Consider the following 21541-nt stretch of genomic DNA (forward strand, 5'->3'; position numbering starts at 1 on the left):
ATCAAGGAAGCAAAGATTAGACGTACTTCAGTATGGTATCTTTTAGGTTATTCTTGGGGTATCTACAGATCAGTGGTCCCCAACCCCCAGGCTGCAACCCACTACCGGGCTGGGGGGTATTTGGAATTGGGTCACATGAGGGGCTGGCTGGAACATGCATGCACATGCGCAGCTCAATTTGCACAGGCAACAGGCCGGCAGGCATGCGGCCCTCCTGAGCTCTGTTTTCACTGGTAGAGGGTTGCAGGAGACCATAGCAGACAGGCTGGTCCTTCGCTGATTCCAGGGTGGCCCCACAGGCCAGATCTAAGTACCCTGCGGGCCAGATCTGCCTGCCCCCCCTCCCCCCCCCCGGTCTTGAGTTTGACACCCCTGGGTTAAGCTATCTGTGGATTATTCTTCAGTTTTTCAGTTGTTTCTTCTTATCTTTATTTCCTAGCCTCCCTGCAATCTCTCATAGTAGGGATTCTCCAGTTGGATTCTCTAGTTTAGCATCTTTTTCTACATATTGGTTCCTCAGTGCATGGAAACGGAGAAAAAGCTGTGATTTAAACATCACACATCTATGGGTTTTCATTTTTCTGGAGTTTTAATAAAGGTTAGAGAGTTTCTGAAGCAGCACCCCAGTAGTGGGTTTCAAATCCCGGTGTTATCGGTTCGCTATTGGGAGCATGTGGCGCTTCTGCGCATGCACAGAGTGTTTTTGATGACGTCTAGGTGGGTGGGCGGAGCCTCTCACCGTCGCTGCTACCAGTTCACCCAAACCGGGGCGAACTGGTAGCAACCCACCACTGCAGCACCCCATGAAATGAAAGGAAAGCAAATCCATGGATGTAGCTATGAGGTAGCCCTTTCCATGCAAATGTAATAATTTTGCAGAAAATAAAGAGAGATCAGAAACGATCATTGAGTCTAACCTCCTGATCACTTGCAGAAGAGTAATTAAACCATGCCATCATAACCACAGACATTTTGGTGTTCTTGGAAGAAATTATCGTGGAGAAAATCTGTGTGATTGCTAAGAGTTGACAGTGATTTGATGACTCTTAATCAATTGAGTTTATTGGTAGTCCTCAACTTACAATCACAGTTGGGACCAGAATTTCCGTTGTTAAGCAAGGCAGTTGTTAAGTGGGTTGTGCCTTATTTTATGATATTTCTCCCACAGTTGTTAAGCAAATCACTGCAGTTGTTTATTATTATTTTATTTTATTTTATTAAATTTCTATACCGCCCTTCTCCCGAAGGACTCAGGGCGGTGAACAGCCAGAAGATAAAACACAGAGATACAAAATTTAAAATAGATTAAAATGAATTAAATAATTTTGGCTGAATTTTAAAATGCCCCATAATTAAACAGATTAAAATTTGTGTTTAAAATTTAAATTTAAAAAAGGAGAAGATTTAGGCCAGGCCAGCTTGATGAAATAAAAACGTTTTAAGCACGCGACGGAAGGTGCGAAGGTCCGGGATCCTCCGTTGTTAAGTGAATCTTACGTTCATTAAGAAAATCCAGTTTCCCCCATTGACTTTGCTTCTTGGAAACAGGCTGGGAAGGTCACAAATGATGATCACATGACCCCGGGACTCTGTAACCATTGTAAATTGTGACAGGCTTGAATTTTGATCACATGATCACAACCAAAACAGTCATAAGTTCAAGGACCAGTTGTAAAGCACCTTTTTCAGTGCCATTGCAACTTTGAATAGTTATTAAACCAATGGTTGAAATTTGAGGACTACAGTACTTGGATTAAATAGCCTTGCCATTCTTGCAGCAAGATATTATCATTGTCCTAAATCTCCAGAGTTCCAGTTCTCAGAGAGATGGGATAACTCTTCTTCATCCCATATTGAGTGTTTGAGGGGCATAAATTCAGCAATATTGTTAGCCCTTATTTATGCTGTTTATTTCCATGGAACTAAGGAATGTAGTGGTTCAGTGGCTAAGACACTGAGCTTGTCGATTGAAAGGTCGGCAGTTCAGCGGTTCGAATCCCTAGTGCCGCGTAATGGGGTGAGCTCCCGTTATTTGTCCCAGCTTCTGCCAACCTAGCAGTTTGAAAGCATGTAAAAATGCAAGTAGAAAAATAGGGACCACCTTTGGTGGGAAGGTAACAGCGTTCCATGCATCTTTGGCATTTAGTCATGCCGGCCACTTGACCACGGAGATGTCTTTGGACAGCGTTGGCTCTTCGGCTTTGAAACAGAGATGAACACCGCCCCCTAGAGTCGGGAATGACTAGCCCATATGTGCGAGGGGAACCTTTACCTTTACCTTTATTTCCATGGATTTAAATTTAGATAGGTTCCAGATTAGATAAAAGGTACAGTTCTTCCTAAGGAATAATTTATTCTTAATGAAAGAAAACCACATTTTAAATTCAATCCCTTATTATATACATGCAAAGTTTTCTTAAGAGGATTTTCACTTGGAAATTGCAGTTCCAACTTCAGTGGCTATCAAATAGTGGATTTATTTTATTTTATTTTATTGCATTTTCTACAACTGCAGCTCTTAACTCTTTTCCCCCAGACTTTGTGGGTTTGAATTTTAGCCACCATGTTTTATTATCTCTGCTTTCCTTAAAAATAGGCCCCATGAAACGTGTTCTGCTCTTTTATTTAGTTATTCCGCTTGCTTACTTTACACCTCATTATACTGAAAAAAAAAACATAGCATAGTTAAAACGTGAAAAGAGACAGTGAAATCTATATTGAATGACCTGAAATAATTGTCCAAAGAAATGCTAAACTGCTAGTGATATTAGAATATCCATCCTGCTGTTCTTTTCATTTTATGTTGCATGTATAATGAAGCTCTGGAATCCATTATTGTAACCAAAGGGTTACAATAAAATCAAAAGGACGTCATTGCCAGCTAGGAATTCTACAGCTAAAATGATTTGTCTCTTTATGGTTAGCTATAGCAGACCAAGTAAAACCTAATCAGATCCAACCTTGGCTAGCAAGGGGAACTGGAACTGGCTTTCAACCATAAAGAAAACGGCAAAAAATGGGATGTTCTTATGATTCAGTGCTTCCACCATTTGCCCTGTGTGGCTTCCAGATAACTTATGAATTTAAGCCAGATGTGTTTCAGATGTCTCCACCTCATTCCATGGGGGAAATTTTGTGTTTCTTTGTCTCTCTGAAGGTGTCTGTGTAGTTCTTTTTTTAAAATTTCACCTGCTAGTTGAAATTCATTAGCTTGCGGTAATGAGCTGTTTCATTCACTAGATGCATGCAGGTAAAACTTGAATGTCCATATGCCCAATTTGACTCTATGCCCATCACTTGGGCTTGCCCTAAGGTTGTAGAAAAATGCTACAACAGCCCTGGAAGCATTCCCATGTTGGAACTATCCCTTTGCAGCAACACAGTGTACTTTATGCCCAATTAGACTGAAAGTGTTGGTTTTAATACCAGGAGTGGTTCCAAACAGAGCACTTATTTTACAGCTGTCTCACTCACATAGATTTACAATGTTGACTCTGGAACAGTTTTCCATTTATAATTCTCCATGTTTCTCATCATGGCTTCTGTTTTCTTTTTACCTTGATAAGTCTTTTAAAATGGAAACATACTGTAGAATAGCTACGGATCGTATCTGATTGCTAGCATTCTAAGCCACTCCAAATTTTCCTGAATTTTTTTGATCTTATGTGTTACAGGTGACGGGGGAAATGATGTCAGTATGATTCAGGAGGCAGACTGTGGTGTTGGTGTTGAAGGAAAGGTAAGTCAAAGCATGATGTTTAGTTTGAATGCAACAGTCATAATGATAGGGATTTCAGGAGAGAGGGATATGCTTTATTTCAATGGATAGACATAATCTCACAATGAGAGTTTCATCTGATTTATGGAACACAACCTTGGAAGCTCTCTGGACAAATTTTTTCTTTATTTATCAAAGACCCTTCCTCCTTTGACCATAATTGCTTATTCCTATTTTAATATGAGAAAACCATAAAAATGTAAGTATAATCCTTAAAATAGACATGACGCAATGGAAAAGTAAAAAAAATATATATTTTTTTCCTGAGCCTACAGATGTGATGTGGTCCCACTCACAGTGTTGGCGGGTGTCAAATTTTTAGGATTTTAGCCCCAATTTAAGACACATGTTTTTGATTAAACTGTCATCCTATACCTTTCTGGTCTGATTTTATTCCTAACCGGGGCATTGTTTTCCCTCTTATCCAGGGGTGAAATGCTCCCAGTTCGGACCGGATCGCCTGATCTGGTAGCGATGGAAGCGGGTGGTTCAGAGAACCGGTAGCAAAAATTCCTGCCCCCCCCCCAATTGCCCGGCTGAGCCGCGCAATCATCAGAGGCTTTTTTAAAATTTTTAAAAGCATTTTTTCTACAACTTCTTCAGCCGAAGAGGTTATAGAAAAAATGTTTTTAAAAGGAAAAAAAGCCTCTGCCAATCAGGCAAGTCAGCTGGGATTGTCAGAGGCTTTAAAAGCATTTTTTTTACAGCCTCTCAGCCGAAGAGGTTGTACAAAAAATGGTTTTAAAAGTTAAAAAAAAAAAAGTTGGCCACGCCCACTCAGTCATATTACACCCCCCCCACCAAGCCACGCCCATGGAACCGGTAGTAACAAAATTTACATTTCACCACTGCTCTTATCCAAAAGTATTAAGAAATGATTTTGAGATAGTCATGGCATCCTTAACATGCAGTGAGAGTTGTGATGGCATCACATGGGCATAATATCAAACTGGATTCACTTAATGTCCATTTGATTCACTTCAACAACAGCAATGATTCACTTAAGGACCATGACCAAAAAGATTGTGAAAATTAGGCACAAGTCACAACCCCCATCTTGCTTATCAACAGAAATTTTGGTCCCAATTGTGGTCATAAATCAAAGACTACCTGCAAGAAAAAAAGAGAAAATGTGTTATAAATAAATAACAATAAATAGAAGTACTATGTTTCCCTGAAAATACAACCTACCCCCAAAGTAAGTCCTAGCTTGATTTTTACATGTGTGCCCAATATTAAGCCCTACTCCCAAAATAAGCCCTAATTAAGATCCTGCCCACTTCAGGATGCACGGATAAAAATTAAGCTGGGGATGGGGGGTGGAGCTGTCCTACTACTTACTTTTGGACAGTTTCAGCCACGCCTCACACACCCCGACACCTGCCTTGCCAGCCCATTTCTTCTGCAGGTAGCAACGCCAGCAAGGCTTTCCTGAAGGCCTCTGCAGCCGATAACAGAGCTCTGGATCGATCTGGAGCTCTGTTATCGATTGCAGATGCCTTTAGCCTTGCCGTCTGCAGAAGAAATTCCTGAAGGCCTCTGACAGCGAAAAGGAAACCAGGGACAACACACTCAAGTGTAGTGAGTCAGTTGATGACATCCCCTCCCCCGAAAATAAGACCTGGTGCCTTTTTTGGTGGCAAAAAATGTAAGACAGGGTCTTATTTTTGGGAAAACACAAGTAGAAAACTGAAAATGATTTTGTGAATGCCTCAGATATCCTAAGGCTACATTCTGCATGTGGATTACACTGCAGTAAACTCTACTAAATACAGATGAGTTTACCTGTGAATAATCTGCATAGAATAGCACTGTAAATCAACCAGACACTGGTAAAAAAGAAAAATCCTCGTTCTTTGGAACTCCTTCACTTCTCAGTTTTAAAGGTGAGGGAGCTGTGCAAAAGGCACATACCATGTTCACCGCGGTCAGATGCCTGATTCAAGTGACTTTATGTGCTGATCTAAGGAGAACAGGCTTCTGTATACAACTAGAACGATGCCTGCTTTTGTGGCAGGAGAATTCTGGGTTTTGTAATGATGGAGGGTATTGATATTTTTGTTTCACGGTATTCCTAGGAAGGAAAACAAGCCTCACTTGCAGCAGATTTCTCCATCACTCAGTTTAAGCACCTGGGACGGCTACTGATGGTGCATGGAAGAAACAGCTACAAAAGATCTGCTGCTCTCAGCCAGTTTGTGATCCACAGAAGTTTGTGCATCAGTACCATGCAGGTCAGTGATGTTTCTTTACTGTCTTTAGTGTCCTCTGGTCATTTGACTCCAGACAGGAGGTTTTTCTTTTAAAAAAAAAAATCCACATAGGATTTCTACTTTGCTCTGTCCAAATGGCAAAGAAAATAAGAGAAATCAATTAAACAAGAACTGAGCATTGTTTCTTTTGGTCTGTAAATTCCTACTTTCTCACATTCAACTGATAGGGTTTCTCTTCCATGTGTGGAAAACAGATAGCAGTTTGTCAGTGAGTTACACCGATTTGGAATCATTTTTGAACACAATAATTTTGTTAAATTTTAAAGTAAAAAGATAAAAACTAATAAGAACTAATGAAAAAAAGATAGAAAAGAAGAAAAAGTAAAAATTATAGGAAGAAGCAGAAATGCAAAAAAGAAAGAATAATTTCAGACTTCTTTTACAGAAGATATAAATAAAAAGTAATTCACATCCATTTTTTATCATCTATGAACATTAATAGTCCCCAAATCCATATATCATTTCATTTTTTCTGTTTGTGCAAAAAAAAAGTCCAAAAGGGACTTCCAATTAGCATGAAAGTTACCCAATGCTTTTTCTCTAATGAGACCCTCAGTTTCAATATCTCAGCCAACACCATCAACTTTGCCAACCATTCTTGCATTGTAGATAATGTCAACTCTTCCCACTATTGGGGATATAAAAGTCTTACTGTCATTATCATATATAGGAATAGAATACCATGCAGTTTTCCTAAATTTTTATCCATCAGCCCTAGCAGAAATATCTCTGGTTTTGATTGTATAATGACTTTCAAAAAATTTTGAATTATTGAATAGGCATAATATCCTTTGGAACCCTTTAAAAAAAAAACACACACGCTTTCACTAGGATTTAATTTACCATGAACATCAATGTCTCCTTTTCTAAATTTCCAAATCTTTCTGGGTGGAGAAGCCACCTGTGGTCTTTTCTCATTCCTGAGTCCTGAGTGTTAATTTTCACTACTTGCCTTGTCACCTACTTGACAAATGAGGGAGCGCCAACTCTTTCCGTTAAGAGAAAGCTGAAGAGATAGTTGTCATTGACTCTTGTTTTCTTTTTGCTTTGAAGCCTAATAATTCCTTGCCTTTTATTCCATAGGCAGTTTTCTCTTCGGTGTTTTACTTTGCTTCTGTTCCGCTCTATCAAGGCTTCCTCATCATTGGGTAAGAGCCAAACCCTTCCCTGTGGTATCGTTAAAATGTATAATGAGATTTGTTTGAAGCCTTCCTGAGTTTGAAAACGGTCATGGCAATGTGTAGCACAGGCCAAAATGTCGCGCTCCTTCCTTCCTGCCTCTGCTGCTCTTATCGGAATGAAGCAGGACACTTTGAAGATGCACAGTTTCAAAGCAACTTTAATCCAGCAACCATTAAAAAGCACATGGATCCCATTAGGACCAATTTTAGCTGTTAAAGCAACTTTTGTATCCCAGAAGCAATGGTATATAACATGTTGGAGGGGAGAGGGGGAAAGGGAGGTGTCTTTTCTGAAAACAAAAAGCAGGGTGCAGATTTTTTTAAAAAAAAGTAAACAAAATCGTGTAGCCATGTTTTTATAATATGACTCTTTTGCAGAAAGAAAATAAAATGAATGCCAGTGCCCCACATCACTGTTTTTTTGGGTGAAAGCCCAGCAGCATAGGGAAGGTTTGAGGCTGAGTCCTGTTGCGTTTTGGATAAAATTAAGTCCTGGATCTTTGGACCATTTCAGCAGCATACTTTGAGGTTTTGTTCAAAATATAATCTGGCCAAGAAAACGCAAGCAGATCCAACTCTTGATGTGTACATGTGCATATTTTTTTTGCATATCTGGTCACCACATTTATGTAGCACATAAGACTTATTACGTCTTTCTTTATAACTGTTTATTTTAGAGGTCAAGCAGCGCTTAGACATTAACAGTGGGGGAAAGTTAGTAGCTGAGTAGTAGAGTATCTAATTTGTACTCAGACAGTCCCAGGAATTGATCTTTTCCAATTCAAAGTATCTGGTAACATAAACTGAGAAAGACAACGGAGTCTGCAGAGCACTCCGACCTCGTTGAATTAAGACACTGATTGTATAAAATAGCTTCTTAAGACCTGCAGTCTTTCATCTCTTCAAATTTTAATATTTCAAGGTTATTCCTTGCAGATAGCTGGTCATTTGCATTCTTTTAGAGGCCAGTTGGAGGTTTATCTGTGTCCTCAGGGTCACCTGAGTAGTGCAAATGGGTGTGGAGACCTTTCAGAAGTTCCAAGAAGCTCCTCAACGTCTCTCTAAAAGAATGCAAATCACCAGTTGTCTGAAAGAAATATAAATCCTCTCCATTCCACACCATCCAGTCAGAGATGAAGAAGCATCTTGGATGAGAAGCAAAATGTCTTCAAAGAAAAACCAGACAATTCAGTTGCTTCTTGGAAAAAGCACCTTTGGGAGAACCATGGCCTGGAGGACCAAGAATCTCCATAGACAATATTCAGGGTTATTTTGCAGGATTAATAGTAAAACACTTACATACTTTCAATACCCTAGAGTTAACCTTGATTTCTGGTTGCCATAGAAACTCATCCAATAGTTTTTGTAGCAACACCACAGAAATGACTTCCCACTGACTTCTAAGATTTTCTTTACCAGCCTTCTAGCCTACAGTCCTCAATTCCCTGGGGGATCTCCCATTCCCAGGCTAGTCAGATCAGGGGTGAAATCCAGCAGGTTCTGGAGAACCGGTAGCAGAAATTTTGAGTAGTTCGGAGAACCAGCAAATACCACCTTTGGCTGACCCCAGAGTGGGGTAGGAATAGAGATTTTGCAATATCCTTCCCCCCAGGAATGGGGTGGGAATGTTGATTTTGCAGTATCCTTCCCCTGCCACGCCCACCAAGCCACACCATGCCCACAAAGCCATGCCCACAGAACCAGTAGTAAAAAAATTTGGATTTCACCACTGAGTCAGACCCAACCCAGTTTCTGAACCCAGCTGCCACCTACTTAGACAGCACAGGTTTAGCCATGCATTTTATATATAAAGTATGAGCATAATTGCCCACTATTTTGAAATAGGAAACATAGTGGTTGTAATACAAATTCGGAGGAAGGGTGGGAGGGTGGGAGGGTGGGAGGGAAGAGAAAGGAAGGAAGGAAGGAAGGAAGGAAGGAAGGAAGAAAGAAAGAAAGAAAGAAAGAAAGAAAGAAAGAAAGAAAGAAAGAAAGAAAGAAAGAAAGAGCAGTAAGCCTTCTAAAATAAGCCCAAAGGTGGAGAAAAAAATGGGTTCTACCTTTGTATATACCCCATTCTGTCTTCCTCCTTTGCATCATTACTCCTTAGTCCTCTGCAAATGTGTTAAATGTGGCCCCTGCCAATGAGTATAAAAAATTAACAACCTCTGGCACAGATAAATTTTGAAATTGAAATCATTGTCATTGCTTTTTGTCTCCATGTCCTACCTTTTTGAAAATGAAGAGAGGATTTGCGAAGAAAACTAAAATGGTAGACTGTAAACTTCAGCTGGAATTTCTTGTGTTCCTGTTTTTAGATATTCTACCCTCTACACCATGTTTCCAGTATTCTCTCTAGTGCTGGACAAAGATGTCAAAGCAGTAGTGGCTATGTTGTATCCAGAGCTCTACAAAGATCTCCTGAAGGTTTGAAGTTTCTTTCATTCGTATTCCTTTCAAATTTCTGCATGTGACTTTGAGGTTAACAAATATGAGACAGATTTCATTTTCATTTTTTCTGCCCTTTCATTTTTAGGGAAGACCGTTGTCTTATAAGACATTTTTGATCTGGGTTTTAATAAGTATCTATCAAGGTAAGAGGTTTCCTTTATTCAACAGGGTGTTTCTGAAAATTTGAAATAAACTGTTCTCCAAGTTTGGCTTCGTATAATTCTCTGTCAAAAAAGAAATTCAGCCATTTTTTAGTTTCACAAGTTATAAAGAGAGCTGGCAAATTTTGGAGAGCTCTGAATTTGTTCTCATTGACCACCAGGGGTTCTGTTTAGCTTCTGCTGAGTGATCGTATTTCCTCAGACTTTGGCTGCAGTCTTGCTTTCCTTCTCACCAGAAAGCCTGTAGAGTGGCTGGTAAAACTAGTGGCCTGGAGGTAAGCCAGAGATATGCAGACCAAGAGCAGATTTATCTCTGGTGTCAGTTTGAACACAGACAGAGCAAGGATCAACAATTTCATAGGAAATTGGTCTATGTCATCTCAGGCCTACCATTGCCAGAACTATTCTTCCCTTTTCTGCAATGATGGAATTAGATGCAGCAGAGAGGAATCCATCAAGCTGTCATCGATTAGTAGGGTTCTTGGTTCTGTTGCTACATTTCCACCTTGAAAGTGCTGGTATGTTAAAGTGGTTCTGATGAAGACCATTGCAATCTCTTCTCGCATGTGTTCCATGGACAGATCATTGTCACTTGTCTCGGGTTCCTCCAATCCATAAGTCAAATGCTCCATACCAAAACCGTTTCATCCAGTTTACATGCTCCAGTTGTATAAGTTCTTCCTCCATTTTTCTACTAAGTACTGCAGCTTCACACAGCTGTAGTTCATAGAGCTTTGCTACCTGCTTACTATTCATATTGAATAGTAAGCAGGTAGCAAACATATTGAATAGTAAGCATCTTGAAGCTGCACCTTCTAGGGATTTGCCTTTTATCAGTGGCATTTCTGCTGATCACCAGAAGAAAAAGGAATGACATGGCCTAGAACCCAAGAAATAACTGAATTCAGTGAAGGAATTGAAATGACTTTATTTTGAAATAAGTTATCTGGCTACAAGATACCATAGTAATGGCTTAGATCCATTGTCCACTCGTTTTCAAGTATATCTCCTCATTCACTAGGGCAACTGCTTGTCTTATTTTGGATACTTTAGAGAAGCAAAATCAGGAAAATAAACATGTTGGGATGGTAATAAAGATGTGTGAGAGAACGTTCCAAGAGAAATTATTTTCAAGGGCTGTATCAATGCTGGAAACAATATGAAAGCCTTCATTTGGACACACGGCTTCTGGTCAGTCAGAAAAAATGAGACATCGTGGGAAAGATTTCTAAACCAGGACTCTTCTCCTATTACATTCTGTGGGTCGAATGACTTCACCCCCTTGATGGATCACACCATGCAATTTGGCCAGTAGTTTTTGCCCAAGAATGGCCCCAAACCGAGCTCTTCCCAGATGGTGGAAAGGTTATTCTCTGAATCTGTATTTTATGGCTTAATCTTGAGTCACTGGTCAAATTGCTTTTCAAATTAGGCTGCGGATTACTCATCAACATAGATTACTCATGCTGAGGTCATGACTTGTGTCTGCATCTGAATCTCTAGGATACTGTGAAGCCATTCTTTGATCAGCCAGAAGCAGAATGCAAAATCACTCTTATCTTCCCATCCTATCTCCTTACATGCTCAGCTACCTTCAGTGTAGTGTCTATGTGTCAGTGAATGTAAGTTCCTGCTGAAGTTAATGGGTCTAGTTGCTTATGTATGCTTTGGATTATAGCTAAAATCAATTCCAAGTCCCTCTGAGCCTTAAGCTAGAAAGTTTCATATATACTACAGAGATGTGCATAAAATTATGAATGATATCATGTGAAGTTGGATAGGAAGGAATGTTTCCATTTCTTTCATGAGAAAAGGTGTAGAATTTAGGAAAGATTACCTGTATTGAGATATGCAGAAACCAACCTAGGCAAAAGGAACTGAAACATTTTTTCTAAGTTTAGAACAAGAGATAGCATTCAGAAGTGGCTCAGGCAGATGCTTCCCTCATTCAGTGAACTAGTAAGAAGGAAAAAAAGGCACAGCACAATCAGACTTGCAAGATTCTGTGCTTTTATAACCAAACTCAATAAAAATGATATTAGCCATTTGAGGAAGTTGATTTCCTGGTCTTTTCTACATAATGCAGCTGACAGAATTATAGATTTGGAAAGAGGTTTTTAGGCCATAGAGTCTAATGCCCTTGCTTTGAAGCAGCACTGATTGAAGTAGAAGGGGTTACTGTTGGAAGAAAACAACAAATATGCACACAAATATGAGAAAGCACTGATTCCTGAAAGTATATTTTCCTTAGATTCAAATACAGTAGTCTTTTTTTCCATTCTTTCTTCCTCTGTGTGTGATAAACTGGTTTCTTGTTTCTTACTCTTCCTTATGCTTGTTACCTGTTTACATTTTCATGTTCCTATACCAGCTACTAATAAAACATGGCCACCACCAATTCCAGCTCCCAATTCTATTTGGAATTTCAAATTAGAACATCCTTGAGAAATGTATAGTATGTTTTGCCTCAGTTTCAGCATATCTAATGATGGAGAACCCACCAATTCTCTTGTGCAACTTGTTCCAATAAGGATTTTACAAGAGAATCAGAGGGTTTTTTTAGCATTTCTTTGCCAAACAGGCCAGTAAACATTTTTATAGGATAGGCTTCATTGTTTTGCAGACTTATTTGCAAATGTAGAATGAATCATGAATAAACAGATTCACTAGATAAAAATAAGATATTTCCATACACACTAATCATTTCTCTTTAGGAAACTATTTTGGTAGTTAGCCATCCAGAATAGTCCAGGTTGGGAAAAAAAGACTGCAAGGACTATTGGAACTCTATTTTATGTGGGTTGTGTATAATAACAGAACTGTGGAAGCCAGTTTCTCCTGAATTGATCAAAGTACTAAAGCCATTTCCAGCGGCGAGATACAGTTCTGCAAGTTTTAGATAAAAATTATAATTTGGCCCTCCCCATCATGTGGGGGGTTTGTCTATGGGCTGGCTGGCAATTACAGATTCATTTCATCAGGAGGTAAGTTCACAGGAGGGAGGGGGTACATTCCAGAGGAGTAAATGGCAACTCAGTTTGAGATTTGTAAGAGAAAGAAGGTGAAGATAGCTCCTCTCTTATAGTTCACAGAGTATATTGTAGGTAAAGATAGTAGAATGTTTAGTTTTGCAAGATGTTGTCTGTAGGTGTGAAATAATTAAAACTCATTTGGAAGAATTACATGTCATTCTTGGTTTTGGGTCCAACAGGAAGGGTAACAAGTGTCATTGTACACAGGTTGAATGAGAAGTATATAATTTTATACTCCATAACTATTCATTAAACACTTCTGCCAATGATGAACAAACTTTTGAAAGCTTCCACAAAAGAACTCCAATCTGTCTCTTGAGTCAGGGGTTGGTAGTCTTTTCCACCTCTTCAACAAATGCCCACAAAGATATTCCTTCAATTTGGCAAAAATATGGAGATTACCTGATGTCAAGTCTGGGTTTTAGGACGGATGAGGTAAAATGATGAGATCCAATTTCACAACTGCTTCATAGGCAGCTCATGAGGTATAAATCCTAAACATTGTATTGTCACAAAAAAGAAATCCTTTTTGTGTGTCTGAACTTTCAAAGCTTTGGATTATTTCAAAATAGTTCAGTTCAATTATCATTTGGAGACATTATTTTCCATTCAATCCAATCATGTACATTATAGATAGTCGACAACAATTGTCATTCTGGTTGATGCTGTAACTCCTTTCATTTCCTCTCATTTCAGGCAGCATAATTATGTATGGCGCACTTCTGCTTTTTGAGTCTGAATTCGTCCACATTGTGGCAATTTCCTTCACATCTTTGATCCTCACTGAACTGCTGATGGTGGCACTGACCATTCAGACGTGGCATTGGCTCATGATAGTGGCAGAATTACTCAGTCTGTCATGCTACATTGCCTCACTGGTCTTCTTACATGAATTTATTGGTAACTATCTTTTGTGTTGTCTTCCTTCAAACTTCCTCAATTATTTGCAAAATGGAAGAACACCTCAATCTTCTGCTAAATAATGAAGCTGGAAATTGATGATCATTTTATCTGTTACATTTTTATTGAAATTGTAAAGTATAGGCAGTTAGGTATGAGTTATTTTGCAAGGGACCCAAAGAACTGAAATGGTTTTTGATCAAACTTTATATAAACATCAGGAAATATTACCTCTCATGAATGGAAGATCAATATCAGCAATAAGAGGCAGATCTTGGTTTCAAACCAGTATGTGTCTAGGCTACTTGCTTAGGGACTAGAAATTCGAGAGGGGGATTATAAAAGCTGGATTGAGAAGCCTTCTAGAAAATAAAAGCTTCACAGCTGTGTTAAAATTAGAGAGATGGGAAATCACTCAACTATCCCCCACAGTTTCTCTAATTGATACTCTTTCTATCAAGTAATATGTGTTTACTAGGGGCTTATTTTCCATCTCTTGTTAGTCGGGTCATGTAGTGAAAATGGAACAAATCAGGTAATTGAAGGGTTTGATAGTAGAGAAAGAACATTTAGACCATTACAGCTCCTTTGCAAAGCAGTCCTGAATTTACAGCAAGACAATATGGTGTCCTTGATTGACGGTTGGAATGGTCCCAAATGTGAAACTGTGAATGCCGAATTTTTACTTAAGTTTCCCCAATTTCTATTTTTATCTTCCACTTCTGTGCAAAACTTGACAAGCAGGTTTATTAAAAAAAAATATTCCGTAGCCCAAAACATCCCACTGGATGCCAAGTTTCATGTGCAAATTTGTACTTCAAAATATAACTCTCTCTTATTTTAAAAAGTCAGAGATTTATTTTACCCTTATAATTTAAAATCAGTTTCACCTGTTCTACCTTTTTAAATGTCCAGAAATTGTTTATCAAGAAAATATTTTATGGAATAATTCTGTGCAAATAAAGCTATGGGAAATAGTTAAGATCTTTCCAATCATCACATCTTCCCCCGAATTTCCTTCCTCCCCAAAATTGCCACCTGGGGAGGAAGGAAAAGGGGAAGGGGGGAAGGGCAGTGACTCAGCAGTTAAAGATACTGAGCTTCTCACTGGAAAGCTGACAGCCCAGGTTCGAGACCCAAGCGCCATGTGACGGGGTGAGTTCCCATTACTTATGCCATCTCCTGCCCACCTAGCAGTTCAAAAGCAGGCAAATGTGAATAGATAAATAGGTTTCACTTCAGTGGGAAAGTAACAGTGTTCCGTGTGCTTCGGCATATAGTCATACTGGCCACATGACCATGGAAAAGTCTTCAGACAATGCTGATTCCCTCAGCTAAAAAACCAGAGATGAGCACTGGCCCCTAGAATGGACAGAGGAAACCTTTACCTTTTAATGTAAAAAAAATCCACTGTCTCTGAAAGTTTGTTGGCAAAATTCTACTAACATTGACACAAGGCTATCAGAACTGTGCTATAAAAATCCAGCAAGCTGCTAAAATGCAGCAAAGAGACAATGCTTTGCTTTGCTTATTTTGTTTTGCTTATTTTTCTTTACTTATTTTTCTCTCCTTTAATTTTTCTTTTCTGTTCTTTCTTTTTCGCCATCTAATCCTAATCTGGATTTTTGTAGCTCAAAACTGGTAGCCTTCACTGAGGATTAATACGAGGCCTGCTGGAACTATGTGAACTGCTATGCTTAATTTCTTTTTCCTCTGTACTCAGCAGGCTCGGAATAGGAAAACAAATAGGCCCCAAAGGTAAAATTAAAACTCATTGCTATAGGATTGCCACGAAACAGCAGGAGTCGTGCTAAGCAACAAACTGGTACCATTAACAGCTTCCTGTTAACATTTCTGATTCAGAGTTCATAATTCTATTATAGTTGCTACTGAAATACCGTGTTTCCCTGAAAATAAGACCCTGTCTTATATTTTTTTGAACCCCTTGGCCTTATTTTCGGGGAGGTCTTATTATTTTGGGGCGAGTGGAACAAGATGGGGGTTCTCTTGCCGTCTTACCTGATTTCCAGCTCTGTGTTTAAATATTTTCGGGGAGGGCTTATTTTTGGGGGGAGGCTTATTTTAGCGCATGTGCTCAAAAGCCCGATTGGGCTTATTATCAGGAGATGTCTTATTTTGGGGGAAACAGGGTAGATGGATTGCAATTGAATTCTTAATCTGTATTTTTATTAAAAGCAAACAAAGTTAACCGTGAAAACATGTCCTTCTTAGTTACAGTGAGTGACAGAGAAATATGTTCTTTCTTGCAGATGTTTACTTCATAGCAACTTTATCGTTCTTATGGAAGGTGACTGTGATCACCTTAGTCAGCTGTCTTCCTCTCTATGTCCTAAAGTACCTGAGACGAAGGTTTTCTCCCCCAAGTTATTCAAAACTAACCTCATAGGAGCAAGGACTCACTTTTCTTCTTTGCACAGTGCTTACAGACTCAATAAATGTGTATTCATCATCGAACGATGTCCGACAGTTGGATAAGCAATCTGCACTGGCTGGGGAACAGTGCTGGAAGACTGAATAATTCAGTTAAAACACACACAAAAAGACCCTCCTCACAGTCAAACGAAGCAGAGAGAACTTATATCAGCGATTCAGTTTTGTCACTTTATATTTATCAAACTGAAAACAAATGCATGTAACTGGGAAGAAAAAAACTGTCTGCATGGGATGGGTCTGGAAAATGCTGAGTCAGCTGTTGAGATGACGGATTATTTTTTTTTTCAAATGTATTTTCCTTTTTCTGGGGGGTCAACTTATTTAATTTCCTCATTTTTATTGCTACTTATCTTTTGAGTTCAGGTTCTCATTGTGAATATTTTCTGTGCCTTGGGAAATGCTTTCATCTGAGCAACACAACAATGTAGTTAACAGGCCACTGTACATACCTCAAGCCGGGTTGACCTCTTTGAAGTGGTCCAACGCAAATCAGAATTACTGGTTTCTATTGGCTACGGTTTTTCTTGAGTTTTCTGCAGAAAAGGAATTCACAGACGACTCTTTCCAGTTAAAACATGTTGCAGTGGTTTTCTAAAGGGAATGTGTCTTTTTCCTAAAGAGAAAATTATTGAAAAGTTTTTTGGGAGGGGAGAAGAAAATTGTAACCCCCTATCCTGGTTCTGCAAGGACAAACTGCCCATTTATTAAGATGAAGGTAAGAGTGGAAGATCATTACCAGGAAAAGAAGAACAGTCAGAAGCTCAGGTTTCACCCTACAATTTACCACCTTCCCCTCTGCAACCTCCAGCTCTCTTTTCTGAGATTTTCTGCAAAACAGCTAAAACAAGCTTGGCTGCCAGAACCAAAGAGAATAAAGGGAATGAGATAACTGACAGGTAAGAAAAAGGATCAGAAGTTAGGGATGGGCAAGGCCTTAGGAGTTATTGAAGAAACATTTGTGCAAAGCACAGCTCTGAAGCTACTTCACAAAACAACAGACCTTTAGTCACGTTGTCATCTTGGAAGAGGCTTTGTACACTGCCTGGATGCAGCATCATTTTCTGGCCAATGGAACTTCCAGATTCAGACTGATGCACAATACTTGAAGGAGGTGTTACCTGTATGGCTTGATCTGTTCTGTCCATAGGGCATAAATCCCCTTCCCACTGCCTTTTTGGATATTTATTAAGAATCCCTATTAAAAATAAAATTTTAATGCTAATTCTCCCGTGCACATTCCCCAATTCACATTACATTGTTTTCCTCCCAGAATGCAGGTTTCATTATACTTTCCCCCAAGTATTTAGAGGCAGTTATAAATGTGCAGGGATGCGGTGACTCAGTGGCTAAGATGCTGAGCTTGTTGATCAAAAATTCGGCAGTTCAGCGGTTCGAATCCCTAGTGCCGTGTAATGGGGTGAGCTCCCGTTACTTATCCCAACTTCTGCCAACCTAGCAGTTCAAAAGCACGTAAAAAATGCAAGTAGAAAAATAGGGACCACCTTTGGTGGGAAGGTAACAGTGTTCCGTGCACCTTTGGCATTTAGTCATGCTGGCCACATGACCACCGAGACGTCTTCGGACAGCACTGGCTCTTCGGCTTTGAAATGGAGATGAGCACCACCCCCTAGAGTCGGGAACGACTAGCACATATGTGCATGGGGAACCTTAACCTTTTACCTATAAATGTGCAGTTGTGTCCTCACTCTGAACAAGAAAAAGTGATAAAAGCACTCCCACCAACATTGACTGGGCAAGCCACTAGAATAGAAATGAGAGCAAACCTTACTCCTTACTGATGATGTTACATAGTTTGGGTAATGAAACATCTGCAAGAAAACAATCCAGCTCAGAGAGCCCCAAGGAGCCCTCATCTTCCTTTCCATTTTCTTCACTATCCTGTAACAAAGGAAAAATTCTCCTTGTAGAGCAGATTGCACGAAGACTTGAACATTGGGGTAATCAGAGTTTAGATTTAAGATGGAAAGATGATTACACTCAGCTAAAATGTTGTACTCAATTTGAGTTGAGCAAAACTTTTGAACTCTGGTGCTTCATGTTGGACAGAATATTTCAAGTGGGGTATGGCCAGGTAAAGTAGAATGGAAAAAATACTGTCATGATCTGGACTGTGTATACATATTAATGCACCCCAAGCTAAGATTTGCCTTTGTAGCAGCTGTATCACACAGTTATATCATGTTTAATTTCTGGTTAATAAGTACATCTCTTATCACATTCACTGCTGTCTAGTCAGGTCTTCCCCATCCTATACGTGCATCTTTCACTTAATTTTTCCAAGTGCAGAATTTAAATCTCTGATAAATCCATCCTCTTCACATCAGCTCATTGCTTAAACCTGATTAGATATTATGAAGCTTTTTTCGTTCCTGAAGAGTATTAGCTGATAAAAATATTGAAAGCACAGGGTTTTGTGATAGCACGCCACATGAAACTTTCCCTCAAGCTGAAATGAGCCCGTATTAAGCATGGTCATTGACCCAGTTTTGAGTCCAATAGCAATATCGTCTAACCCAGATGACAGGCACAAAATAGGAATTAAGAATTTCTGCTTTCTCATCATCTATTAACAATTTCTCACTTTCCTGCTGTACTCTGCTCTTTTTCACTTCTGAATCTTTAGTGTATTCCCAGATAAATTAGAGTTGAAATTCTGGATACACTTGGGAGTAACTCTTTTTAAACTTGTGTGTAAAAATATTGTATGCATTCGAGTGGGCTGTAAAGGACACTTTCCTTTATATGACTAAAGGATCCAAGAGTAGAATGCTATTATGCTAATACTGTATAATGAAAGAGACTGCAAATGGCTGATTAATACAAGTGAGATAGCTTCTTTTTTATTTTTTCACCTGCTGGAGAGGGGATAGACATGGATATATTTGGGGAAAGGGTATAAAACTTGCATTTCTTTTACCTTCTGTAACCATTTCCTTAACAGTAACTTTTATTTTTTTATATATGAAACTTTGGTGTTTGTGTAGAACAATTTCCTCCAATTAGCTACCTTTCATTTCTGTAGGAAATCAGCTTGGAATAGCAAGAGTTGGAATTTGGAATCTCCAGAAAACACAGAATTGGGGAAAGTTGGTGTAATGAATTATGAGGTTAATTCTGAGTGGTATTGGCCATTATCCATTGGATGGTTAGGTATCTCCACTGCACAAAGGACCTCCAAGAATAGAAATAAAGATAACAAGGAAGCAAAACTTCTACTATAACTGTTTAAACACTGGGGCATTTTGATAACTGCACACATTCTGTAATGGTGTTGATTTCACATTGGAAATAAGACTATGTGGCTGTATATTTTGATCCAGAACAATTGGTGATAAATCCATGATTGAATGCATCAGGTTGAGTAAACTCTTCTCCCTTCAGACATGGTTGAACTATAGATGGCATGGCCATTGTATAGGTTGCCCTGGTGGTGCAGTGGTTAGAATGCAGTATTGCAGGCTAACTCTGCCCACAGTCTGGAGTTCAATCCTGATGGGGCTCAAGGTTGATTCAGCCTTCAAATCTTCTGAGGTCAGTAATATGAGGACCCAGATTGTTGGGGGCAATATGCTCAATCTGTAAACCACTTGAGACTGCTGTAAAGCATTATGGAGTGGCATGTAAGTCTAAAAGCTATTGCTATTGCTAGGCACAATAATTTGTTCATGAGTTGAGGATCCATAGATTCCCACTCCTGGGACTAGGGAGTTTCCTCCTTAGGAAATTTAGTTGTCACTTGCTGATGCTAAGGCAATTCTTTCAGATCATGTTTTTTTCAGGCTGGGTCTGGTTAGAAGACTATTGGATGACATGCTCTCTGGGCACTTAAGTTATGGAAGGCTTTTCATCTGTAGGTCATTCTTTCATTTGGGCCTTTGTGGGGACTTCCTTTTTCCACTTGCTTTGTCCTCTTGACAAATGATGCCATCATCTCTAGTGCCAAATGTCCTTTGGACTCAGATACATAACCTCTGCCTGAGGACCACACAATGCTTTACACAATGTGACAAGGGCCATGCTCCAAAATATAAAATTAAAATTCATTTAAACTCTTCCCCCGTTCCAAAAAGTAAATAAAATACCAAAAATCCTGGGTTGGACTCTGCAACCACAGATAGGAATGCCACGTACAGTCTCCCAGTCAATAATTTTTATACTTCTACTGTGCAATGTGCATATCATGCATGAGTAATACAATAAGGAAATATCCCAGAGGTAGATCCTTACATAGGTGGTCCTCATTTAGTGACCATTCACAGTTATGACGATGGAAAAGTAACTTTACAACCAATCCTCACATTTAAGATTTTCACAGGTCTGTAAAGCATAAGGAAAGCTGAAGTAAGATCTTACACTGAAGTAGGTATGATCTTATACCCACAGTAGCAGTTACACTTAGCAACTGCTTCACTTAACAACTGAGTTGTTCCCATTTGTAGTTACTAAACAAGGACCACCTATATATTAGATATTAAAGCCAATAATGACTTACTAATGTAAATCCAAGGGGAGGAAATTGTCTGCCCAATAATTCCATTTCTGGAGCAGATTAGGAAGGGTATTAAATAAGCCTCCAGAGATCAAAATACAGCAAGAGTAACACATCCAGCATAGCCTAATTAGGTACAGAAAACTAAACTGAGGATTAAGGTTGGATTAAAACTCATGCCTGAGCATTTAAAATGGAACTGTCCAAGGGTGGATTGTGTTTCATTTTCCTTGGAACATTTAAACTTGTGTTTGAGAGTATTCCAAAACTTTCTGTTAATTGTGATCCGGTTGATTGCCATCACCTAATTAAATATGTATTTCTAAGCTTTTCAAATGTACAGCAGAAAACTCTTTCCCTCTCCTGTGTTGGAGGTATGAATCCCCATGTCAAATTATTTGTGATGCCTATGTTTTGTACTTGTCCTCTTGTCAATTGAGATGTGCATATTCTTGATCAAAGAGAAATATACATGCAAATTGAGTAATTGTCATGTGCAGTTCCATGTTGCAGATGTGTAAGAACTTTTAAAAAGGGAATGGTTGAAAACAAGTTAACAATAAATTTTATGGAACTTCATACCTATTTGGCATTGTGAATTGATATTGTGTTGGTCAAATCTTGTTTCTGTTGCTGCATTGAGAAGCGATCATGAATTCAGCACAACCATCACACTGGTTGTCCCAAAGGTGTTTTTCCAAGAGGCAACTGGATTTTCTGGTTTTTCTTCAAAGTTTTCAGCTGAAGAAGCTTCTTGGATGAGAAGCGAAGCATCTTCAAAGAAAAAGCAGAAAGTCCAGT

General features: G+C 39.1%; 1 protein-coding gene across 2 annotated transcripts in view; it reads left to right on the forward strand.

The window, feature by feature from the left end:
* ATP9A (ATPase phospholipid transporting 9A) overlaps positions 1 to 21319 on the forward strand; it is a 95714-nt gene extending 74395 nt beyond the window's left edge. For both annotated transcript variants that reach the window (XM_034433019.3, XM_034433018.3), the window contains exons 22-28: positions 3675 to 3739; positions 5857 to 6012; positions 7135 to 7199; positions 9551 to 9659; positions 9769 to 9826; positions 13573 to 13776; positions 16047 to 21319. In XM_034433019.3, the coding sequence (XP_034288910.1) occupies positions 3675 to 3739; positions 5857 to 6012; positions 7135 to 7199; positions 9551 to 9659; positions 9769 to 9826; positions 13573 to 13776; positions 16047 to 16183 (794 nt within the window). In that variant the 3' untranslated portion in view covers positions 16184 to 21319. The remainder of the gene's footprint in view (positions 1 to 3674; positions 3740 to 5856; positions 6013 to 7134; positions 7200 to 9550; positions 9660 to 9768; positions 9827 to 13572; positions 13777 to 16046) is intronic.
* Positions 21320 to 21541: the final 222 nt, after the last annotated feature.

The sequence above is a fragment of the Pantherophis guttatus genome, chromosome 3 (genome assembly GCF_059756535.1).
Source record: "Pantherophis guttatus breed Tessera chromosome 3, ASM5975653v1, whole genome shotgun sequence".
NCBI lineage: Eukaryota > Metazoa > Chordata > Lepidosauria > Squamata > Colubridae > Pantherophis > Pantherophis guttatus.